At 39.2% G+C, this 21,135-nt stretch overlaps 1 protein-coding gene across 2 annotated transcripts; it reads right to left on the bottom strand.

The window, feature by feature from the left end:
• Positions 1-773: 773 nt before the first annotated feature.
• Positions 774-20,350, bottom strand: LOC121951702 (vang-like protein 2). 2 transcript variants are annotated; one of them, XM_042498143.1, is made up of 8 exons: positions 20,267-20,350; positions 7,947-8,320; positions 6,601-6,724; positions 4,745-5,352; positions 3,422-3,555; positions 2,423-2,558; positions 2,073-2,316; positions 774-1,282 (listed from the first exon to the last, which is right to left on the bottom strand). In XM_042498143.1, the coding sequence occupies exons 2-8, from the start codon at positions 8,015-8,017 to the stop codon at positions 1,022-1,024; spliced, it is 1,578 nt and encodes a 525-aa protein (XP_042354077.1). In that variant the 5' UTR covers positions 8,018-8,320; positions 20,267-20,350; the 3' UTR covers positions 774-1,021. The 2 variants fall into 2 exon arrangements, with proteins under 2 accessions (XP_042354077.1, XP_042354076.1); XM_042498142.1 differs by lacking the exon at positions 20,267-20,350 and adding an exon at positions 19,655-19,808.
• Between the last annotated feature and the right edge of the window lie 785 nt (positions 20,351-21,135).

The raw sequence follows: 21,135 nt of genomic DNA, 5'->3' as shown, positions 1-21,135 counted from the left end.
GTAAATGCATCATTTACTCCTTTTTTGTCCTGGTGGTAATGGTTTTTAAAAGAATGTATTTAAAGACAAGGAAGAGAATTTAGAAAGTATTGAAACACATTCTAGCAGACTGCTGGTTTTATGGTCTTTTCATGGGATTTGTTGACAATAAAAATTCAGAACACCACCAGGCTGATGCTTTAACATCCTTATCCAGGAAAGACATGCAGGTACAGATTCCTTGATAACAACAGGTATAAATGGGGTCTTTGTGTAGTCTTCTTTTAAAATGAATAGTTAAAAATACCAGTGTAGAATGAAACAAAACCTGCATATTTGGACAATCATGAATATACAGAGTTTGGAGTAGCTTTGGAATGTACTTCCATGTTTGTTTGTTTTTTACAGTCAGATAAAAAGACATGTTGGGCCTTAGGCCACAGAAAAGCCATGTGTTAATTCAAAGCACATAATGCTACATTCTGTATATATATATATATAAAAAAAACACCTTTTCAATATAAAACAGTCCTCGTCATCTTAAACAAAACAATTCACTGAACCAAAAGACAGTGGTACACCAGCGTTGCAGTCAGAGCTGAGCTCCGGTTTTTAAGACACAAGGAAGAGGAAGTGACAAATGTGATGTAATCTCCCTCCTCTGGTGTTTGTGTGTTGAGTAAGCACAGTAAAATAGTCCAGTGGTTACAGCGACAGAAGAGGCAAAAAGAGAAAAAGTCCCCTTACGTAAAAAGTTTATGTTTACAGCTTGTTGTAAAAGACTTTACAACACAGCAAAAGAAAAAGTCAAGGCATCATTAATTCCAGGTTTAACAATCGTTGAGCTGATCACAGTTAGATATTAGAGCATCTGTGATGATCATTAATCAGGAGGATTCTCCTTCTTTGTCACAGACAGAAAATGATTGGATGGGAGTGGACCACATGGCCTCCACATGTCCCGCCACATCAGTGATCCAGCAGGAGCCAGCATGAGGAGAGGACAGTGTGGGAATAAAGGAAAATCAACGTGGAGATGCCTTCACACCGAAGTCTCCGACTGCAGCCTCATGACAAACTTGTGGCTCTTTGGGTCGATGAACTCCTCCCCGAGCCGCAGGAAGGGGAGCGGCGTCACCGTGACCACCAGGGAAAAGTCAAGGCGGCGCAGCGAGAAGACCAGACCCTGACGTAGGGCTGAGGTCACCGGCTCCTCGCTCACTAGAGTCCACTGGCGCCCTCTGCCGTTCTGCTGCTGGTATTGCATGGTGGGACCGGGGGTGAGGTAACGCTCCAGGAAGGCCTGACGGGGAAGATGTAGGAGGTCCATTATCATGGAAAAGCTTCCTGCAGTTACATCTGAAACAGCTCGATCTGGTCTCTCTGTGATCTCAAACTGTGTTTTCTCTTCTAGCTGCTAATGTTTCGGGATGTATGACACTCGACACGTGCTTGACTAAGTTTTGGACTGTTCTTAGTTATTGTTAGACAGCTCTTGTGGTGATTTAAGGCACCATTTAGTTGTCTTTAGAATGTTTTTTTTACATGATTGTACAAGAAATGGTATTCAGATATTTTCAAAAGCATTTCTGTTTGTTTTTGCTGCACATATTATCTGTCTCATGTTAATCGTAGGGCTGCATAGAATATACTTTCTTTTTTTGAAATTAATGCCAATCTAAATGATGAACATATTGTGATAGACTGCGACTCAGGTATTTTTTTTTAATTATTTGAACGAAAGTATCAGTAGAAAACTGCACTTTAAAATGTGACTTCTTTTCTTTTATCAGTGCTTGTGGGTTTTAGTTCAATGTTCTATTTGTTCAATAAAAAAGTGCAGGAGTTAAAAAACAACAACACATCTTTAACTTTTTCTTTTCCCAAGTATTTTGTTGGGAAAATTCCCTAATTCCCTTGTATCTAACTGTGCTTCTCAAAATAAAAAGTAAAATATTAAGACATCTAAAAGATAATAAAATAATACCACGATAAGTCTTAAAACCCTGCATTTACAAAACAGTTTGCATAAATATAGAACGTAAACTTCTCAAGTTAAGGTTTTCTTAGCCACAGTGATCACGGTCTCGTACCTTAGGCGTCATGTTGTGTGTGATGCAGAACTGCAGGTGTGTGAGGATGCTCTCCATGCTGTGGAAGGCCTGCTGCCGGGTAGTTCTCAGGTATTTCTGCATGGCTCGGGCCATCGGGGCGAAGATGGCTTGAGCTGCCTCCCGAGGATCCATTACCTCCCTCGGATGTTTGGGGGATGAGGCCACTTCATCTTCGTGGAGACGTTTGATGTGTGTGAAGGCCTCTTCCACCGCCACGACCAACCTGGAGGATGAAGAAAAAGCATCATCATTAGAAATGGTCAGCTATGGGTTCTTTCCTGGCCTGTATTGCACATCAGGTGGTTTTAAGTAAGGAATATCCATCAGACCTAGCCTTGCGTTTGCGGACCCTGCGGTCCATCTCAGCCTCCTCGTAGTAGAATTCATTGTGAGAGTTGTCTCTCCTCCGGGCAGCAGCTGCTATCATGGCCCGGGACTGGCCTGTGGAGTTATTGGCGGGGTTTTCTACAAGACAACATACACGGGGGAGGGAGAGTGAGCAGATTGCCTTTCAGTAAATAAGCTGATGTTCACATTCAAGCAAGAGAACGAGTAAAATAATGTTCACGTTCCAGCTAGGTGCTGGACAAGAGATAATACAAGAGAAGAAAAAAAGTCTACACACTGGATTATGCTCCCATGAATATATAATATAATTATCACCGAGGTGATGTTTCGAGCTACATGTTCTTCATCAGACAAGTTAACAATGCAGACACACACCTTCAAATACTTACCACACCAGTTCACCTGGCAGGTCACCTTGTACCCAGTAAGCTCACAATCACAAATACATGTGTATATACACATTCACAGATAAATATAAACATCTACATATATACACATAGCCCCTGTGTACAGTACCAGAAAATCACTAGCAAAAGTTATGTGAATAGCACTAGTTTCAGAAAACCTACTATACAGTACATAGAGTCAACCAGAGCAAATTGAATGTCATGTGAAAACATTCGTTTGTCAAATTTAAATACATCTTAAGTCTGTTAGAACAACCTGTCAGGTGATCTGCCAGGGGACGTTATGTCAGTATTTGAAGGTGTGTGTCTGCATTGTGAGCTCGTCTGATGAAGAATATGTAGCTTGAAACACCACCTTGGTGGCAATTATGTTAAATATTCATGGGAGCATTGCCTCATGTGCGGACTTCTCCAGAAGAAGAAAATAACAAGTGACCTTCGGTTGCTTTAAGATTTTTTAGTAGATGTCATTGAATGTGTCATCTGGTTCTGCCCAACAGATGACAATGGAGACAAAAGCCAGAGTCATGGATTACATAACAGGAGTCAGAGCCATGATGAGGCTGTATTTACCATCCAGGGAGTAAACCTTGAAGCCGGTCATCTTCTTTGACAGGATGGACTTGGGCAGGTTGAGCAGGGCCGGGTTGTAGACAGAGAAGTCGCTGTAATAACGGTCCAACACCCAGACAGCTGCCCGCTGGATACTAAAACACAGAATGTTGATCAACAGTGTCACAATAGTACAGGTCTGACATCAGCTGCTGACTGCATGAGGACAGGATATAAACTGTATACATATATGACAACAGCATCTACACAGGGAGTGAATTCAATTATTTTTTGTTCAGATGTCATAAAGCAAAGACAAATGCTTAAACAGTGTGTTTTTATTATGCTTGCAGCTCAGTTACTTTTGTTGAATCCTTAACATGACAGCAAACAGGAGAGCGACATAATTATCCCACTGACAGCGTCAATTATTACTGAAGGAGTTCTTCAGGGTTCGATTCTCTGTCCTCTATATTTTTTTTTATTTGTTTAAAAATTCATTAATTCATATTTTTTTTGTCCATTTTAAGCAGCAGAAAGCATCACCTGACCCTTTATCAGCTGATAAAGCAATCGTGGGTAACATGCTGGAAATCGTGTGTCCTGGCCCAAGAGTCCAGTGTGATCACGGTTATTAATTAATTTATTTTACTTATCATGCACTTGGTGAAAGCAGTTTTAAAACCTAATACACACCTATATTTACAATATTACAACTTAAACTATTTATTACTGTATCAGCGCCACTGCTCCAGAAGTGAATCGACCCTTAAAGATCCAAGCTTACTGTATGTCAACTGCTTTTGCAGATTTCATTTTTTAAAATTTGGGAATTTGCACTGCTAAGACAAACAATTAATGGCCACAATTTAGGTTCAAGACTCTCATTACTTTCACATTATCTTGCTCATATTTACGTTTTAATTCAAATTGTCAGCAAGCAAATCTGAGGCCAAGTATTCCAGTATAGATTAACTATTAACACTGCACTGAGGATCAGAAAAGTTAATGGAGCCCAATCAGCTAATTGAAACGATAAGATGCAGCTAAAAGCTCAGAAAAGCTCATAAGTGATTTTGCTATATATGATTGTATCCTGTTTCTACAAACAAAAACTTCTGCCATCAGATTAGTTTTATAGATATCATAATCGCACTAAAACTCCTAACACATGGACTTCTGGTATCATACTGTGAAGACATACTTTTAAGTAGTGTAGCCTGATCCTATTTTGTCCAAAAAAACAGATATCTAACATCTTTAAATTAATTCTGCTTTCACCTATGTTCAGTAAAACAAAATTCATAACTCATAATAATAATAACTCATAACTGTCTCACTGACCTGAGGTGGCCCACGTTGTAGAACTTGCTGGCTCCATCTGTGCTCCGGACCACCTTGAGGCAAAAGGCCGGCTGCAAGTGTCGCACTTCCAGCAGCACCAGAGCCAGGTACTGTATGAAAAGCAGCGCGTCCACCAGCGAGGCAGCGTACTGCACAATCCCCCTGTAGTCCCTCTCCCTGGGCTCCAGCACCCGCACGCCGTAGAACAACCAGTATGACGCCACAAACAGGAACACCAGCACCATCAGCAGGCAACGGAAGACAAAGAAGCGCGGGAGCGTGGCACGAGGAGGGCGGAGGAACAGCGCCCAGGAGGAGATTAGCAGGACGAGTAGCTTAAAGGCCAGAGAGACGTACAGGCCTTCGCAGGGCGTGCCACAGGGCTCAAGGGCATCACGCCACAAGACCTGCGGGAGGATGAGGAAGGCTAAAGGCGTGACCAGGGCAAAGAAGCTCAGGCAGCCTCCCAGAGCTGGGCCAATGAAGCGCTTGCACTCCAGCGGAGTCGACTCCTCCAAATCTTTGGTGACGCGGGTCAGGTCCTCGTTGGAGATGCTGTGTTCTGAGGTGCCGGTGACGACCGTAGTGGTCTCGCCCCAGTTATCATCCTGTCAGACAGAGGTAAAGATAGAAAGATTCACATGTGTTTGGGGTTTATTTGAACTCTGAAGAACCTAGAATAGTGCTAAAAGCAAGAGACGAGGGTCCAAACGTTTATATTTAGAAATGAGAATGAACAAAATACTAAATTCCTGAGCTTTTCTGCAAGTTTTATTACATTAACAATTTAGCAATTCATCAAAAAACCAGTGAGATTCTACTCTGCAGAAACTTCAGATGTTTATGTGAAAGCGTGCTTAGAAGGTTAATTAAATGCAAATATAGAAGTATATAGTTCAAACATTATAATCCAACTTTTCTGAAAAGAAATCTTAGACACATATTAGATAAGTCTCTAAACTCAGTCACGAATCCAGAAAAGTCAAATCAGTATCTCATGGTTAGAAAGATGGTTTTTTTCCCGTAACATCAGGTTGTCTCCTCAGTAGAAAGACACAAATACATTTGAAACTGGTGCTACATAACCAGAGGAAAAAAGGAAAAGGGCTGTGGCATTCATTATTGTTGAAGTAGAAAACCTACAACTACCAGAATGCACTGTGCTGTAACAAACCAATAAACTCTCCAGCTAGAGGGTGACATAATGCAAACTCTTCTGTTTTACACTATGGCAGCCTGCTGGTAACAAATTATCTTGAATGACAGTTAACAGAAAGCTAAAACATGTTTCTGAATACATTTTAGCAACGCAGTAACAGAATCTTGGTTTATATTTGATCATCGCGGCTTAATTTTCCGGTTTAATCTCAGTTTTTCTCAGCCTCTATTTTTACTGTGCAGAAGCGGTATGGCGCCCACTTCCTGTTCACAAACTCTCAATATTACAGCTAAACACAGCATTAAAATATGTCTTTGAAAACATTTTTGGGAAGAAATATGCAGTGCAGTAACACAATATTGATTTCTGTTTAATCACAGCCTTGTTTTACAATTTGATCTCTGTATCCATGTGGCCATTTGTGGACCAGCACTTGAACCAGAAAGAGCGACAGCTTGGTTACATACAAATACATCTTTACTAGATAAAGAATCTAGGAGTGAGCAAACATCATCAGTCCCTTTTAATGAAAACATGTCTTTAAACGTAACATAATACGTCCTCAGTATTTTAAGACTCACACCACCAGACAGCACCTGCTCTTTCCCAACTGATGGGAGGTCATCATGTAGCGATAGATTAATTAGCTGGGCTTTTAGAATGGACAATATTTGGTAGAAAAAGCAGCGTGACTGACCCTTTCATCTCCACGGGTCGACTCTGCATCCAGCAGCGGCTCTCCAGGAGTCTGGATGGTGACCGATTTGTCTCCACGACTGCTACTGTCTCGGCTCTTAGAGCGGTGACGATCCCTCCGATCCCTGAAAGGCAAACACACGATGACACGGTGTTACTGGACATGTAGCAGTGCTTACTTTCTTTTAATCTGCCGCGGTAAATGTTTTGGTGGAGCGTGTTCGGGGTGTGCCATAGCACTTACCCAGCTTTAAAATATTTACTGAAGTTGTTTTTCTCAGATTCCCAAAACAGATTTACTCATCACTCACACCAATTTAAACAACATGGATTTTTGCTCTTTCAGATTTAGCCTGAATTTAGTTTCCAACCTGTGAAAGCCAAAGATTTCCAAAATGACAATTTCTCATGAGCTAAGAAAATGGCCCTGTTTCGGCTTGGTAGCAATGCAGTTTTCAGCAAAAAACCAACTCGTTTCTAAATTGTCAATTTCACAGGACAGTTGTTACAAACCAAGGAATACTTCATCCTTCGGTTTATCTAAAAGATTTAGAGATACATCACTTTCCTCAGAAATTTAGTGTGTTTCATTTTTTGCATTTATTTAGAAATATTGTCAGTGTGGTGGTAGCCTCCATAGTAGCCATTTCACTGAAGTGAGACCATTTCATTGAAAGCTGCAAAAAAGCTGCAACAAAATTACCTGAAAATGGGTTTAATAGCTTGTGAGAGGCATCTGAAGGCAGCACAAGAAAAATGTTGTCCAACTACCTTTTTGTAGGATTAAAGGGATTTTCCCAATTTTTTATCAATCGACAAGTAGTCAAAAATGGTAACATTAAGCATAAAATCAGTACAACAAATGGCACCTGTGCAAAAACTGTTATAATAAATTATTAGACATAACTGAGCATCATAATGTTCTTAGCCACTATGCACTAGGCGCTGAACCAACACAGTGTTTATGACTATTGATGACTAGAACAACTCGACACACGGTGCTGAGCCGCATCTCACATTAATCTTCAGACTCCCCGCCTTCAGCTGATGTACACCACTTTTATGTGGCATATACTGTTGCTCTGCTTTCTCTTCCACTTAAAATCCCTGTCGCCCTTCAAAAAGACAAAAATAGTTCTATGGTGGGTCTCACAGGGTTAACTTTCCAACAGTAAGAACACAGAGGACATCCAGCTAAAAAGGCGGCGACACCAGGAATTGATGGTAGAATAAACATTTTAGAAGTTGAAACAAACATAAAAAGTACTAAAATAACTTAAAGTGGTTGTTGGAAAACTGTCAGTCAGAGAAAGACGATGTCATCGGTGTGACCTGTGTGAAGCCCACCTGTGCTTGCGGGAGCTTCGGGAGTGTGAGGACTTGTATGAGTAGCCCGAGTACTGCGACTCGTTGTCCATGTCTCGGGTCGGTGGTGAGCGGGCTTTACGAGCCCCGACTCCTCCTCCTCCCCCCGTGCCGCGCTGCTCGCCGACTCCTCCCAGCTGGCTCTTGCGCTCGGAGATGGACTTAGTGGTGAGAGCCAGGGGCAGCTTGAGCAGGTCAACCTTACTCCTGAGGGAATCTATCTTGGAGGCCGATGAGGAGGGTGCAGGAGAAGGGAGGTGGGAGAGCGGGGGAGGCTACAAAGAGGAGGAGAAGAGGGGTGGGAGAGGATGGTGGGTAGGAGAGTCGCAGCAGGGGAGAGCTGAGGTGTCTGTAATCTGAAAGAGAGGCACAGAGAGAGTGATGGTTCAAACTTTGAGACACTGTGACTTATTTTACATCAGTAAATGCTGTGGGTCACATGGTGGTGTGTTACTGACTCATTTTGAAAGTCTCTGAGCTCATTAGTCATAACTCAGACATGTTTAGAGAATAAACATCACAAAAAATCCAGATGAGGGTTCATTTTTCTTGAGCCTTCTTTGGTGAGCTTCCTGCCTCGTGTTTCCAACAGCTATCACACCAAACCATCTAGACGGATGCACTTAAAGCTCTCTTGGGCCTATCCTGAACTTCCTTTTTCTATGGGCTTGATATAATCTACAAGATAAACATCATGTGGAAATGCTGTCTTCTTAAATGGCACACATAGCATATTTTAAAAAAAAGTTAAAAGATACACTATGCACAATGGTTTTCCTGAAAAAAATGTATAGACTCATACAGAACTGGCTTCCCACATATTAGTTTATTTGTGGCAGCCCGCCACGATTAAAACATCTCCTGCCACATATTTATTAGATATTTTTGAAACTACGGCGCTCATTAAGAGCATGATCAGAATCAATACTGTTCGGTTATTGATTGCACTGCGGAGTGCAGAGCGTACTGAGCAAAGACGGAGCAGCAGAACACCAGATCTGATCTAGAAGTTCTGCAGCAGACGCTCCTCTCATCCATCGATCTGATCAGCTCTGAAGGGATCAACAGATCATTTATCCACCAGCAACTTAATTTCTGTGGAATCCAGAACTAAACTTATTATTAAGCAAATTACAGTTTCAGGGCCAAACCAATATAGTTTGTCAATATACTGGGCTGATTTCCCACTGAACGTCCAGTCGCATATTGTCATCTACTATTGATCGTTTAGAGTTTCCTCCTTGATGTTTTCAGCTTTGTTTTTTTTTAAGTGTGTGTGTTATAAGTGTGTAGTGGTGTTTTTTTTGTTTTTGTTTGAGTTTTATGTATTAAATGTATGCCACAGTTGTCAAAAACAACATTTTTTTACAGTTTATCATTAGTCTGGCTTAAATTTGGTTTGAAACGAACGTTTTTTGTTATTGACTGATTGATTGAAGTTCTAAGAACAGAAGGTGACATCTCAGTATTTCTTGTTTTGCCCAGCCAACAACACAAAAAAACAAATATATTCAATTTACAATAATATAATAACAATTATAATTATAATCCTCACATTAGAGGAGCAGGAACAAAATGTTTTTCCAAACATGGGCTAATTGTTTCAGCTCTGGTTTACATGTTATGTGTTGTCGAGGACATAAATGTTTCCAAAGTGTATAAAATAAAACTGTGAGGTAATCACTACAATATAAGAGAGTTCGGGTATAAAAAGTATCCAATAAAGAAACAATAGCCCAGAAAATAGTCCCTCAAAGACTATCAGGATGAGCATCAGGTTTCAGGAGGGCGTATCAGTCAAACAAGGGTTATCAGTCAGTTTAATTGTACAAATATTATGTAAAATAATCCTCTGAATTAAGACTCTGTGTGTGTGGTTGCTGTCTCATGTGGGAATCGAACCTCTCACCCCCGCACACAGACAACTGTGATCAACCCTCCGAGTGACACTAACACACATTAACCCACTTTAGTTTCAGCTCTGTGTTCTTACATCACTATGTCTTCCAGGTCTCGGCCGAGGTTAATCATCACACGACTGTATCTCCTCTCACCGAGAAGCCAGCTTTAGCCGCCGTTAGCTCGGACACAATGGCAGCCATATTGGATTACTGTGTTTTCACAAAACTTGTTTGCCCTCTCCCTCCCTCTCGCCGTCTCACATTCCCTCCCACACTCCCCTCATCCCCTGGGAAACAGGGCCTCTCCGCTGCCATGGCGATGAAAGAGGGTGTTCAGCTGGAGGGGGATTGGAGGTTGACAGTTGCCATGGAAACCTGACCTTACCTTACGCCGCCCTCTGCCACTCTGTTCTCTACACTGGCGAAAAAAATCGCCAAAATAAAAGTGTTGGCATGACGGATGTTGGACTGTCATATGCTGGTTAATTGATAAAGAGCGGGTGACGCTCGCTGGCTTTGACTGGACCTCTGTGGGAAATGGAGAGGGACGTTAGCTGCCATCACTGTCTTACGAGGCCCTGGTTTAACTTAATGTGTTTTTTTCTGCTTCATCAACACCATTGTGTTAAAAATCCACTTCCCTTCAAGCCAAATACTGTGTGAATCTGTCTGAAGGATTTCTGAGTTTGTCCTCATTATACTCCTTTTTTTGTTCCTTTCATTCATATTTTGTCTAAGGAGGAAGCACTCCACATCCAGCACCAATAAACCCACTAAGTCTTCCCAGACTAGATGCTTTTGGATCCTTGCAGCCATGTGCAAAACCTCAACATGCCTATTCCAAACCACAAAACTCAAATGACTAACAGCCTCTTCCTGGTGTATATTCTCAAGCTTTTATCTTAGGTAATGGCAGAGGAATGAGCATCCTATACACAGAGTCGTGCTGTGCTTTTATGCCTATAAAGTGCAGTAAACTATTTTGTGCTGACCACATGACGTATCTCTGCAACAGGAACTCTGAATGTCATGCAAAACGAACAAATTCTTATTTTGGATTTTGTACAGTTGCATTACACTGAAAAAGGACTTAAAAAAACACCAAGATCTGTCCTTCAGATAGTCGCTGCAGATTTGTATGAAGAAGCAGATTTCAGTGAAGTAAAGTAAACAATACGCTGAGGGAGAGTACTCGCAGACAAACCACATATTTTTAGACCGGCAATAAACTAAATCTAAACAGTGTTTTTATCTAATGGCTGTGGACGTTTAGCCTTCCCAGACTAAGAAACGTTGGCCAAAATAACAATCTGAATTCATCGCTTGGCCTAAATGTTTAGCCCGCCACCTCATAAAAATAGCAATTAAACAATTACAGTAATACTGTCCATACTTTAAAAACCAGTTACACTGCAAGATGAGTCACTCCAAAACTCAGATGACAGCAGCTGATCTACTGCAGTCTCCATCATGTGAAATAAGGCAACAACAGAGTGTTATGGCGACCTGGTGGGTCACAGGCCCATTCTGAATAAACTGCAAGTGACTTGCAAATGCATTGAGTTTGTAATAAACACACTTTATTTTGAAGTGCAGTGAATTTTCCAGCACAGAGCTTGTATTTTAAAGTGCTGATTCTGTTTTTATTTTTATATATTCTGTTTTCTGTTTTTGCAATATGTTTTATTTCTTTGTGTTCTAAGCCAATGTGTTGTCTACATTTTGTTTATTAAAATAACCATGTGGTTCATTACTTAATGAGCGGACCTTGAACTAATGACAAAAGAGAAATTTGGACCCATGGATGGACCAGTCTGGAACCACTGCTGTATGACATGCTGACTTGCACATATCTGTTGGTATGTCACCAATTTTTTTTTTTTAGAAGTTTTTACAAACACAAACATGTCAAATGTCTATATCATTAGCTATAACAATCATAGCCTTCGAGGCCCATATACATGAAAAATAGCTTACAAAGAGCAATTAAAAAGGACTATGAACAGATATTTATATCCTCAGAAGTGACTGCTGAAGGTGGAAAACAAACATGTTGGGAAAACCAAATACTGTGGTGATAACTAAAGGTTATTGTGAGAGCAGCGATAAAAGAAAAGGTCAGTTGAATCAAAAGGGCTAATTTTTTATATCATGAAATATGTTGTCGTGTTACATTTTGTTCTGAGGTGGATGGACGCTTCAGGAATGTCAAAAATGTAAATGGGGAGCATGAAACTGTCAGTGTGTTTTGGTGCAATGTGCCTGTTAGATTATCTGCAACTGAAAATTTTTTTGCCCTGCACAGGTTAAAAAAAAAAAAAAAAAAAAGGTGAAGGTTACCACCAAAGCAAAGAGGATTCATTGTTTCATAGACCAAATGATTGATTGATTAATCAAAAAAAACCTTTGGCAGATTATTTTGAAAAGAATTGTTGGTTTCAGTCCTAATTATCACATGATCAAGTTATTATATTATGATTAGTAAATACAATATTTTTCAAATATAAAGTCGAAGAAGAAAAGTGCAAGTTCTGAAATTGCTTGTCACAATATAAATATATGGTACTAAATTACAACCCACTTCTGCATATACAGTGAATATGACAGCTCTGTCAATGGTATAATGTGTTGAATTATGATTATTTAGTCAAAACAATCATATCTTGTGGCTGCACTGTGTTCTTGACTTGAGGGTACTGTAGATGAAAAAATGTGGGTCTCTGCAGGCTTATGGATATTTTCTTTCTTTATGAAGGCTGAATTTCAGTGAGAAAAAAAGAGGCTTCACATCAGACCTCTTTCGGTTTTGATTCTGAAGGACTGACATCAACTTTTAGCGTTGACCTTTCAGCTGAACAGAACACGACGTCACAACAGACGTTTGACCCGTTATACATATAATGAGACACATATGGTATGAAAAGCATATGAAAACTGGTCAAGATGATCTTTTAAAGTGGAGTCTACATGAAACCTCATGTCCTTCAAAAGAGACAAAAGCCTGAATAGAGCAAAGAAACTGGTTTGCAATTCTAGCCTTGCATAAAAGATTCTGGGCTTCCAGACTGGATTTTGGGCCGGTGTCACTGGTTGTTATAGCAGCTTTTCTCGGCTTAATTTTTTAAATCAATTTGAAACATGAGGACCTGCTCATTGATCATGGTTAATAGTACTAAGTCTATGAAATCAGTTGTATAAACACTTCTTTGTCCCTGGAGTAGTTTTCTCAAGTCTGGGACAATAACCCTGATGATGTCACAGTGATGTCATTGGGGTTATCTCAACTTTGGCTTGGAGAAAAATCTCTAACAGAAAGTCTTTGTTACGAACTGGATGTATGATTTTGAGACACGTGTGTTTGACAGGCAGGGAGGTTTCTTGTGAAAAACACTCCAGTTGCATCATGTGAAATATGGGATCTAATGTCTTTGGAGCTTGACCCTGCTTTGATTTGGACTTTTTGTGGTTGATGTTGTCCCATCTCTCACAAATCTGCAAACTTCATAAAAGTGAATTACTGATGGGCCCTTTAAAGGACAGTTTTGGAAATACACTTAATCCCTTTTTTTGTTTTTGTGACTGAGATGAGAACATTGATATCACTCTCATGTCTGTATGATGAATATGTTGCTGGAGCTAGCAGAAAATTAGCTTAGCTTAGCATAAACAGGGGTAAACAGTTAGCCTGCCTTTGTACAAAAACATCTACTAGCTCGTGTAAAGTTCACAGTTAACACATTTGATCGTATTTCAATTAGTAAACAAAACAATGTAAAAATGTCAGTGTGCCGCTTTAAAGGTCTAGTATGGCCGATTTATTGGCATCCAGCAGTGAGGTTGAAACACTGCAACCAACTGAAACTTCTACCGTGTGCCAAGCGTGTAGAAAAACTACAGTGGCCAATGTCATAAAAACACGAGTAAGTCTATTTAGAGCCATTGTTTAGTTTGTCCATTCTGGGCTACAGTAAACAACATGGCGGACTCTGTGGAAGAGGACCCACCCCCTATATATATATATATATATATATATATATATATATATATATATATATATATATATATATATATATATATATATATATATATATATATATATATATATATATATATATATATATATATATATATATATATATATATATGTGGCTCATTCTAAGGGGTAATAAAAACACAATAATTCTTAGTTTCAGGATTATTAACTAATGAAAATATACATATGAATATTATATTTAAATTAATCCAAAAAATCTGCCTGAATCCTACACACTGCACATCTAAGTCGGGATATGTGTCGGACTATTACTTGGCTGGGATCAGTTGTCAGGGATACAGCAGCTGAGAAATAGTCTTGTGCATAAGCCCACTGTAAAATGGCGAGCTGTTTGCAGACTTTGGGTTTTGTTCATATTAAACAAATGCAATAAAATGTGTTAATTAGTGAGTTTTTGGTGCTGTTGGTGCGCTTTCATTACCTTCTGATAGAGCCAGGGTATCCCTTTCCTCCTATTTCCAGTGTTTATGCTAAGCTAAGCTAACAAGCTGCCAGTTTTAGCTTCATATTTATGTATTTTACTCTTGGCAAGAAAGCGAATTAACATATTTCACAAAGTGTCCTTCAATAACCTGTTAATTTTACAAGATAAAACACAGCCACTGGATTCCTTCACTTGTGCATATGTTATCTGACATTTCTTCTTTCCGGGGTTACCCTTCATCCTTTATCGCTGAGCAGCACGCTGTAAAAGACTATTTACTGTAAAACAAATACAACTGCTGTTTGAGAAGAGCCCGCCTGTCTGTCTATTGTATGACAGTATACTTGATCTACAGGGGTGTGGTCCAGCGTTGAGATGGATTAAGTTTCCTATTCATCCTAGTGTCCTATGGTCTACTTAATGAGCTTCGCCAGGACACCTCTCATCGACTTCAGACAGCAGCCTCACAGTTAAATTAACTCTTGATCTGAAATCAAGCGAGAGCTACATAACCTGTTGTTATTTATGGCTTTTGATCCACTTCATCCGTACAGGTTCATCTATATTCACCCTGCTCTGTTACTGTTCCTGGACAGCCTTTGCTTTTTTTTGACACAAAACTCATTCATTTCTCACACACCTTGCCTCAAAGTCGGACTTCTAAAAAAAGAAAGTAACCCTTGTTCGCTCCCCTCTGGGCTGAATTAAAAGAGTTGCCAACAGCAGGCCTCTTCAGTAATCTGTGTAGGTGTGTGGTCTGAGATTAAACAGTAATGATGTTGGGCTTCGTGCCTACTAGACGTGCCACATTTGGGTGTATTTTTGGGCTTGGGCTAAAGGGAGTATAAAGCAATTTAATAGTTATCATTAACTGATAAGCAAAGATAAATGTTTTCTGTGCAAGCGGAGCTGATGCTACTAAATTACAGAGCACCAAGATCCATTTGAGAAAGAGCCGTGAAACCAGCATTTACATGAGGTCACGAGTCCAAAGTCCACCACACCACCTCAGACATGTCTGACTTACCTTCAATCAGACCAGGACGACAAAAGTATTCTCGCAAAAAACAATCTCATTTAAAATGATTAGTCTTTTCAATTATATGTTCTTCAAAATGATTTTTTAAATGTCTTTACATATAATATATAGCCGTTACCAGGTATGAAATTCTGGTGCTCCTTTTAGTTAAATTTCTTCTCGTCTACTCTAAAATAAGAAAATAGTCACAACTCCCTCGTTTAAGGGGTGTAAATCACAAGTGTCATTATTGCATGACATTTAATCAATTCTTTGGACAACAATACTATATTTGCTAATATCACATAGTCTGCCACAATATGATTTGATTCAATTTAGGGGCCTACGGTCGATATGAAACGATAACAGTAAATTTGTCTCTGCTCCTCGCCATTACCTGCCTGGTACGGCGGCTACCACTGTCTGTGTGTTTAGGAAGGAAGTGTGCTTGGGAGGAAATAGTGACAAAATTTCAGAATAAAAGTGTAAGTTAAAGATGAAGATATGTATTAATGCTTTAACTTTGCATCAATGATATTGAATTATTGATAATTGAATCCATATATATATATACTGATCCAAATCGATGTACAGTTACATCCCTACCTCACAGATATGTGTATTTATATATCATGAATAGTAAGAAGTTTAGTAGAGCGGAAAAGATAAACCACCCACAAAAACCCCAATATCCGAAACTGACACTGAATGCCTCATTTGACTCTTAGTCTTGTTTATTCGAGCATTAATCAGATATTTCTTGATTTAAATGAACATTTTTGTGCCTGTATTATTAAAGTAATGTTCTTATTTGGCCACTTGTAGTCCTGACAGAATTAAGGTGATGTATTTGAAAAAAAATGCTCTCGTTTGTTTCCTCTTTTCTTTTTCTTTTTTTAAATAAACAAGGGTTTTGTGGAAAAAGGTTGTTTTTTTTTTTTAACCTAAGGAATAAAAAAAATAAAACAAAAAAAAACAACATTGTTTTGGTGTCAGTAGTAAAACTTAGAGTTTTATCTAATTTGCCGCTCTGTTCTAGATAAATAGCATATATATTTTTCTCTGCCTTAGACTGAATCTTCATTTGGTGTTTTTAATGCCAGCATTTCAAATCGAATGCCCCCTTAGCATTATGTAAACCTCTTTTAAGTGCTTTTGTTTCATAAGTATGCCACATAAATTAGCTTAACTTGCCTTGAAAAGGTGAAGATGTTGATATGAAAAGTAAAGTTCATGCTACTCAATAAATCGCTCAAACTGACTTATAAAAGCAGCAAAAATATATCAGGAATTTTACAGTAAACTAAAGTTCACGTCACACTGCGTTCAAAACGAGCAGATGTAGGATTTTACAGCATCTATTTTCCCAAAGGCAAAAAGAAATCAAGCTGTCATCAAACATTTAAAGCTGCTGGCGCAGAGACAGCAGCTGTCAGGGTGGAGGAGCAATCTGGGCCATCTCTGAAATGACCAGCTCCATTCAACAGCCATTTGAGGCCTGATATACCAACTGTGAAAATAAGCGTGCACACACCCAGGGTCCAGCAGGGGAAGAGGCTCATCACTGTACCAGGCCACACACACACACACACACACACACACACACACACACACAAACGGCTGACCACCACCCACTGCAGCCTGCGACGACATCAGTAAAAACAGCAAAAAACAAGACAACTGCTACTGTCAGCCTTCGTGCACACATGGCCAGCAAACCGGAGCAGGTGTGTGCATGCGCGTGTGTATGTGTGTGTGTGTGTGTGCGTGTGTGTACAAATCTAACAGGATATGGTTGAACCAACAGGCCCTGTCCTCTGCTCAGCGCTGTGATTCAAAGAGATCCCAGCACACAATCTGTCTTCATATCCAAACAAAGTATTGAGGAAACAGGAAGTGGCTCAATGAGCTGAGATGAGATAGATGTGGTTCAGATCCAGGACTCTGGTCCATTAGACAGAGCGGGCGTATATATTTCATAACAAATCCAGTTAGACAAACATGTTTAAGGGTCAGTTCACCCAAACCATAAACAATATTACCCCTATAGTTGTGTCTGGTCATGGAGTTTCAGTTTTATCTCTCCAGTTTTTTAGACATCTGCTGCTGAGACTGTATATGAAATATATATATTATATATAAATAATCTATAGATCTAACATACTACAGTTTTGTAATCATTGCAAACAGCTCACCGTCAGTACCACTGCTGAAAACCTGACTTAATTTACTTGGTTAGTTGAATGATGGAAACTTAAGTGGCAGCAGTTCACTGATTAATCATTTTTCATATTTGTCAGTTTCTAGCAGGGACTGGACGATATACAATTTTATTGTTATGACCATGAAAAACACTCACAATAAGTTAACTGGATAATTGTTTATATCATGTCCTGCAACACTCAAAGAGACTGCTGGGTAGAGCTGCAATAATTAACCAATTAGCTGTCTGCTATTAAATTAACCGCCAACTAATTTAATAACTGAGTAATCGGTTTGAGCAATTTTTAGAGTAAAAAAGATCAAATTTCTAATCCCGGCTCCGTAAATGTGAATATATTCTGGTTTCTGTACTCCTCTATGACAGTTAAAGGAATCTTTTTTGCTGTGGACAAAGTAAGTTGTTTAAGGGTGTCATCTTACTGACATCCTTAACATTTTATAAACTAAACAACTAATCGAGAAAATAATTAACAGTTTGGTGAAAATAATTATTGGTTGCAGCTAAACTGCAGGGCACCACACAATATAAGAGACTACAAAAACAGGATGCACACGCACCAACCTAAAAAAAAAAAAAAAATCAGATCTTAATTGAGCATTGGCCTATTTTATATATTGAAAGAAATAATGCCATTTAAAATAGTTAAAAAAACCTGACTTTTTTCCCATTGATTGTTTTTCTTCTTTTTTAATTGATTGTTTTTCATATGAAAAATAAAAGATTCGTGTCCTCTCTGTGATGCAATAAAAATATGTTTTTTTAACCAAATGTAAAGTGAAGTGACTCCAATATGTTTATGTTAGATTTTAAGCATATTTTAATGATTATCTGGATAATATAATGAATTGCAAAAAATGTGGCCATGGTAACCGTGACACTATATTAGTAATATTGCCCAAAGCCTCATTTCTAGATTGTCAAATGTGATGATCTGCTTTTCTCTGAGTCATATCATGGTAAATAAAATATTACGCCCTGGGACAAATATATGGCGCCGTCAACAGTGTTATACACAGGATGTCATTACAGGCATCAGTGACTAGAATGCCTTCTACCTTCCTGCTTCCTGCTTATAATGTACATTTGAATTCATATTTTCTGCTATTACTTAAGTCAGACATTAAATAATTGTCGTCATCTAAATAAAGTGGGTTGTCCAGGACTTAAACATTGTCTTTTGTTTGTTTGTTTGTTTGTTTCAATAAACTAGGCAAAACCAAAAGGCACACTTTGGGTAACAGATGGAATAACCCTTTAAACATAAAGACAGACATGCTGACTCAACACTGATTAATTAATGACTGAGTCATTGTTCAGGTCTTTTACTAAGCAGAAAAATCAAACATCTGTATGTTTCACCTTCTTAAATGTCAGAATTGAATCTCATTCTCTATTTTTTATAGTTGAAAACAGAATATATTTGAGGTTTAAGACAAAAACAAGCAATCTTTAGAAGTCACCTTGGACTCTGGTGGGAAGTTCTCACTAAATCTTGACATTTTATTAAATCGAGGATTAAATGCAAAATCATTTTAGTTAGTTTGGACCCTAATGAATATTTATATCCATGTATTACCTCAACATTTATAGTGGATGATGGTTTCAATGCAATGTGTGTCAACCAAACCTTTATAGTGACTAACTGTACTGTAATATTATGGTATATTTCCTGTTACAGTCCATTTACAGCGTCCCTCTGATACTTTATGGTATTTTTATGTGTTATTCTATCACTATAATATTCCCACTGAAAGCAGTTTATAGTATACTGTGGTACTTTGTATCACTCAGTATTTATAGTAGTTTATTTAACAGAAACTACTCTCATGTTCACCATGAAATAAAGAACTTATAAAAGGCAGCAGCACTACAACTGAGCAAACCAGGGCCTGTTGCTGCTGCAGCAACATCGCTGTTTCAGTTTGATTTTTTACATTAAAACGGCGCAAAAACGCACAATTTGGACACATTTTCCGGCTTGCTGTGGTAACATGGATCAAGAGTCAAACTGCATCAATAATTCAACAATATTCCACATGCACAAAAGGGCTACCAAAATGCTAACTTACTGTGAGACACCGGGAGCATTTAGGGCGAATATAAAGAGTTGTGCGACCTACAAAATGAGAAAGGAGGGTGCTGGAGTACGGCAGGACAATGGGAGACTCCCAGGCCCCACCGGGTCGCGTCCTGATGCCAAATTATCCAAATGCTCGCTCCCTTTCTTCCGCCTTTCCTTTTCCAAACGGGACGCCCTCACAAGTCAATGAATGGACGCACTCAAATTCCCAGCAGTCCTCCAGCGAGGAGAAAATTCAAAACCTTCGGCCTACAATCAAACTGGAGACGATTATTCCCTCCATGCGCATCTCTCCCTGAACCCTTTTTTTTATCTTCTAGTAACATTTATACACGCAACAATTTACCAAACACGTTTAAAATCGCTTCGCAGAGCTACGTGGCCTCGGTGAGGACAACAATAGAGCCGATGAGGGTCCTAAACTTCCCTGCGGTTTCAAAAAAAAAGGCGACCATCGCGTCCTCTCGACTATTGTTTGGGGAAACCGGAGATCTCCGGCGCCCCAAATCCTCCCCTCTCCTTCTGCCGTAAAAGCACATGCACCCGTACTCTCTAGCAGCAGCATTTCATGACATTTTCCGCACACAAAAATACTACTTACTTATTCCAGATTGTCCATTCAGGTATTTTCTCACTTTCCACTTTCTTTCCCACTCAGCCGTAGCGCGCGTGCGCCCCGCCTCCGCTGCGCTTTGGCCCCTCCTCTGTTTCCCCCTGGGGGACAGGGCCTGAGAAACACTGTGCTTCAGCCATTTATGACCGCACACAGCGACGGCTGTCTGAGAGGAGGAGAAATGGACAGTATAATGTCCCAAAGTAAGTGGTTCCCCTGGCTCACATTACAGAGGAACACTTTATGGAGCTGCAGATGAGAAAATAATCCTCCAAAACCATCATCATCATCATCATCATCATCATCATCATCATCAAATGTGTTTTTATGCACAGTCTGACCTTTAGATATAAAAACCTCTTTGCTAAGGAACTGTTCTTTATCTATCAGTGGAGGTGGGTGGCTGGAGTGTTTTTTTTTTTTATTATTTCTCTGAAGCTACAAATATTTCTCCCTGTGCCTCCCTGAGTGACTTGGGGAAAATGCACAACTTTCCCTCCACCATTAATTAGCTGTTAGATTTTAAAACGTTACCTTTGTTGTTTGAGAGTTAAAAAAGGTGAAGATGAAAAAGTTTTTATGCTTGTCATACATCCTGGTTAGTTTTGAATTTTGGACAAATTTTAAATGACATGTAGAATATAGTGATGTTAAGGAAATATCTCTGTTTTAAACCCAGATCTATTTTTTTTCTGACAGATGTAATCATCCTAAAAAAAATGTGTTCAAGAATCATTCTAAACTTAACTTATAAATCCAATGAAAATTTCTGTTTTTACAGTTTATTGAGATAATAAATGGTTATTCTGGCGTTTTTTTTTTTTTTTTTTTTTGGTAAAATAAATAGTAATTTTAAG

The sequence above is a fragment of the Plectropomus leopardus genome, chromosome 12 (assembly GCF_008729295.1).
Source record: "Plectropomus leopardus isolate mb chromosome 12, YSFRI_Pleo_2.0, whole genome shotgun sequence".
In the NCBI taxonomy this organism is placed as follows: domain Eukaryota; kingdom Metazoa; phylum Chordata; class Actinopteri; order Perciformes; family Serranidae; genus Plectropomus; species Plectropomus leopardus.
This window is presented reverse-complemented; position numbering and strand designations above follow the sequence as displayed.

What these genes read in the sequence shown, in the direction of transcription:
- LOC121951702 (XM_042498143.1), bottom strand. Translation starts at nt 8,017, where the DNA reads ATGGACAACGAGTCGCAGTACTCGGGCTACTCATACAAGTCCTCACAC. An exon ending in CGAAGCTCCCGCAAGCACAG is followed by an intron (nt 6,725 to 7,946) that starts GTGGGCTTCACA and finishes TTTGCCTTTCAG; the next exon opens with GGATCGGAGGGATCGTCACC. An exon ending in GTCCGCAAACGCAAGGCTAG is followed by an intron (nt 2,317 to 2,422) that starts GTCTGATGGATA and finishes TTCATCCTCCAG; the next exon opens with GTTGGTCGTGGCGGTGGAAG.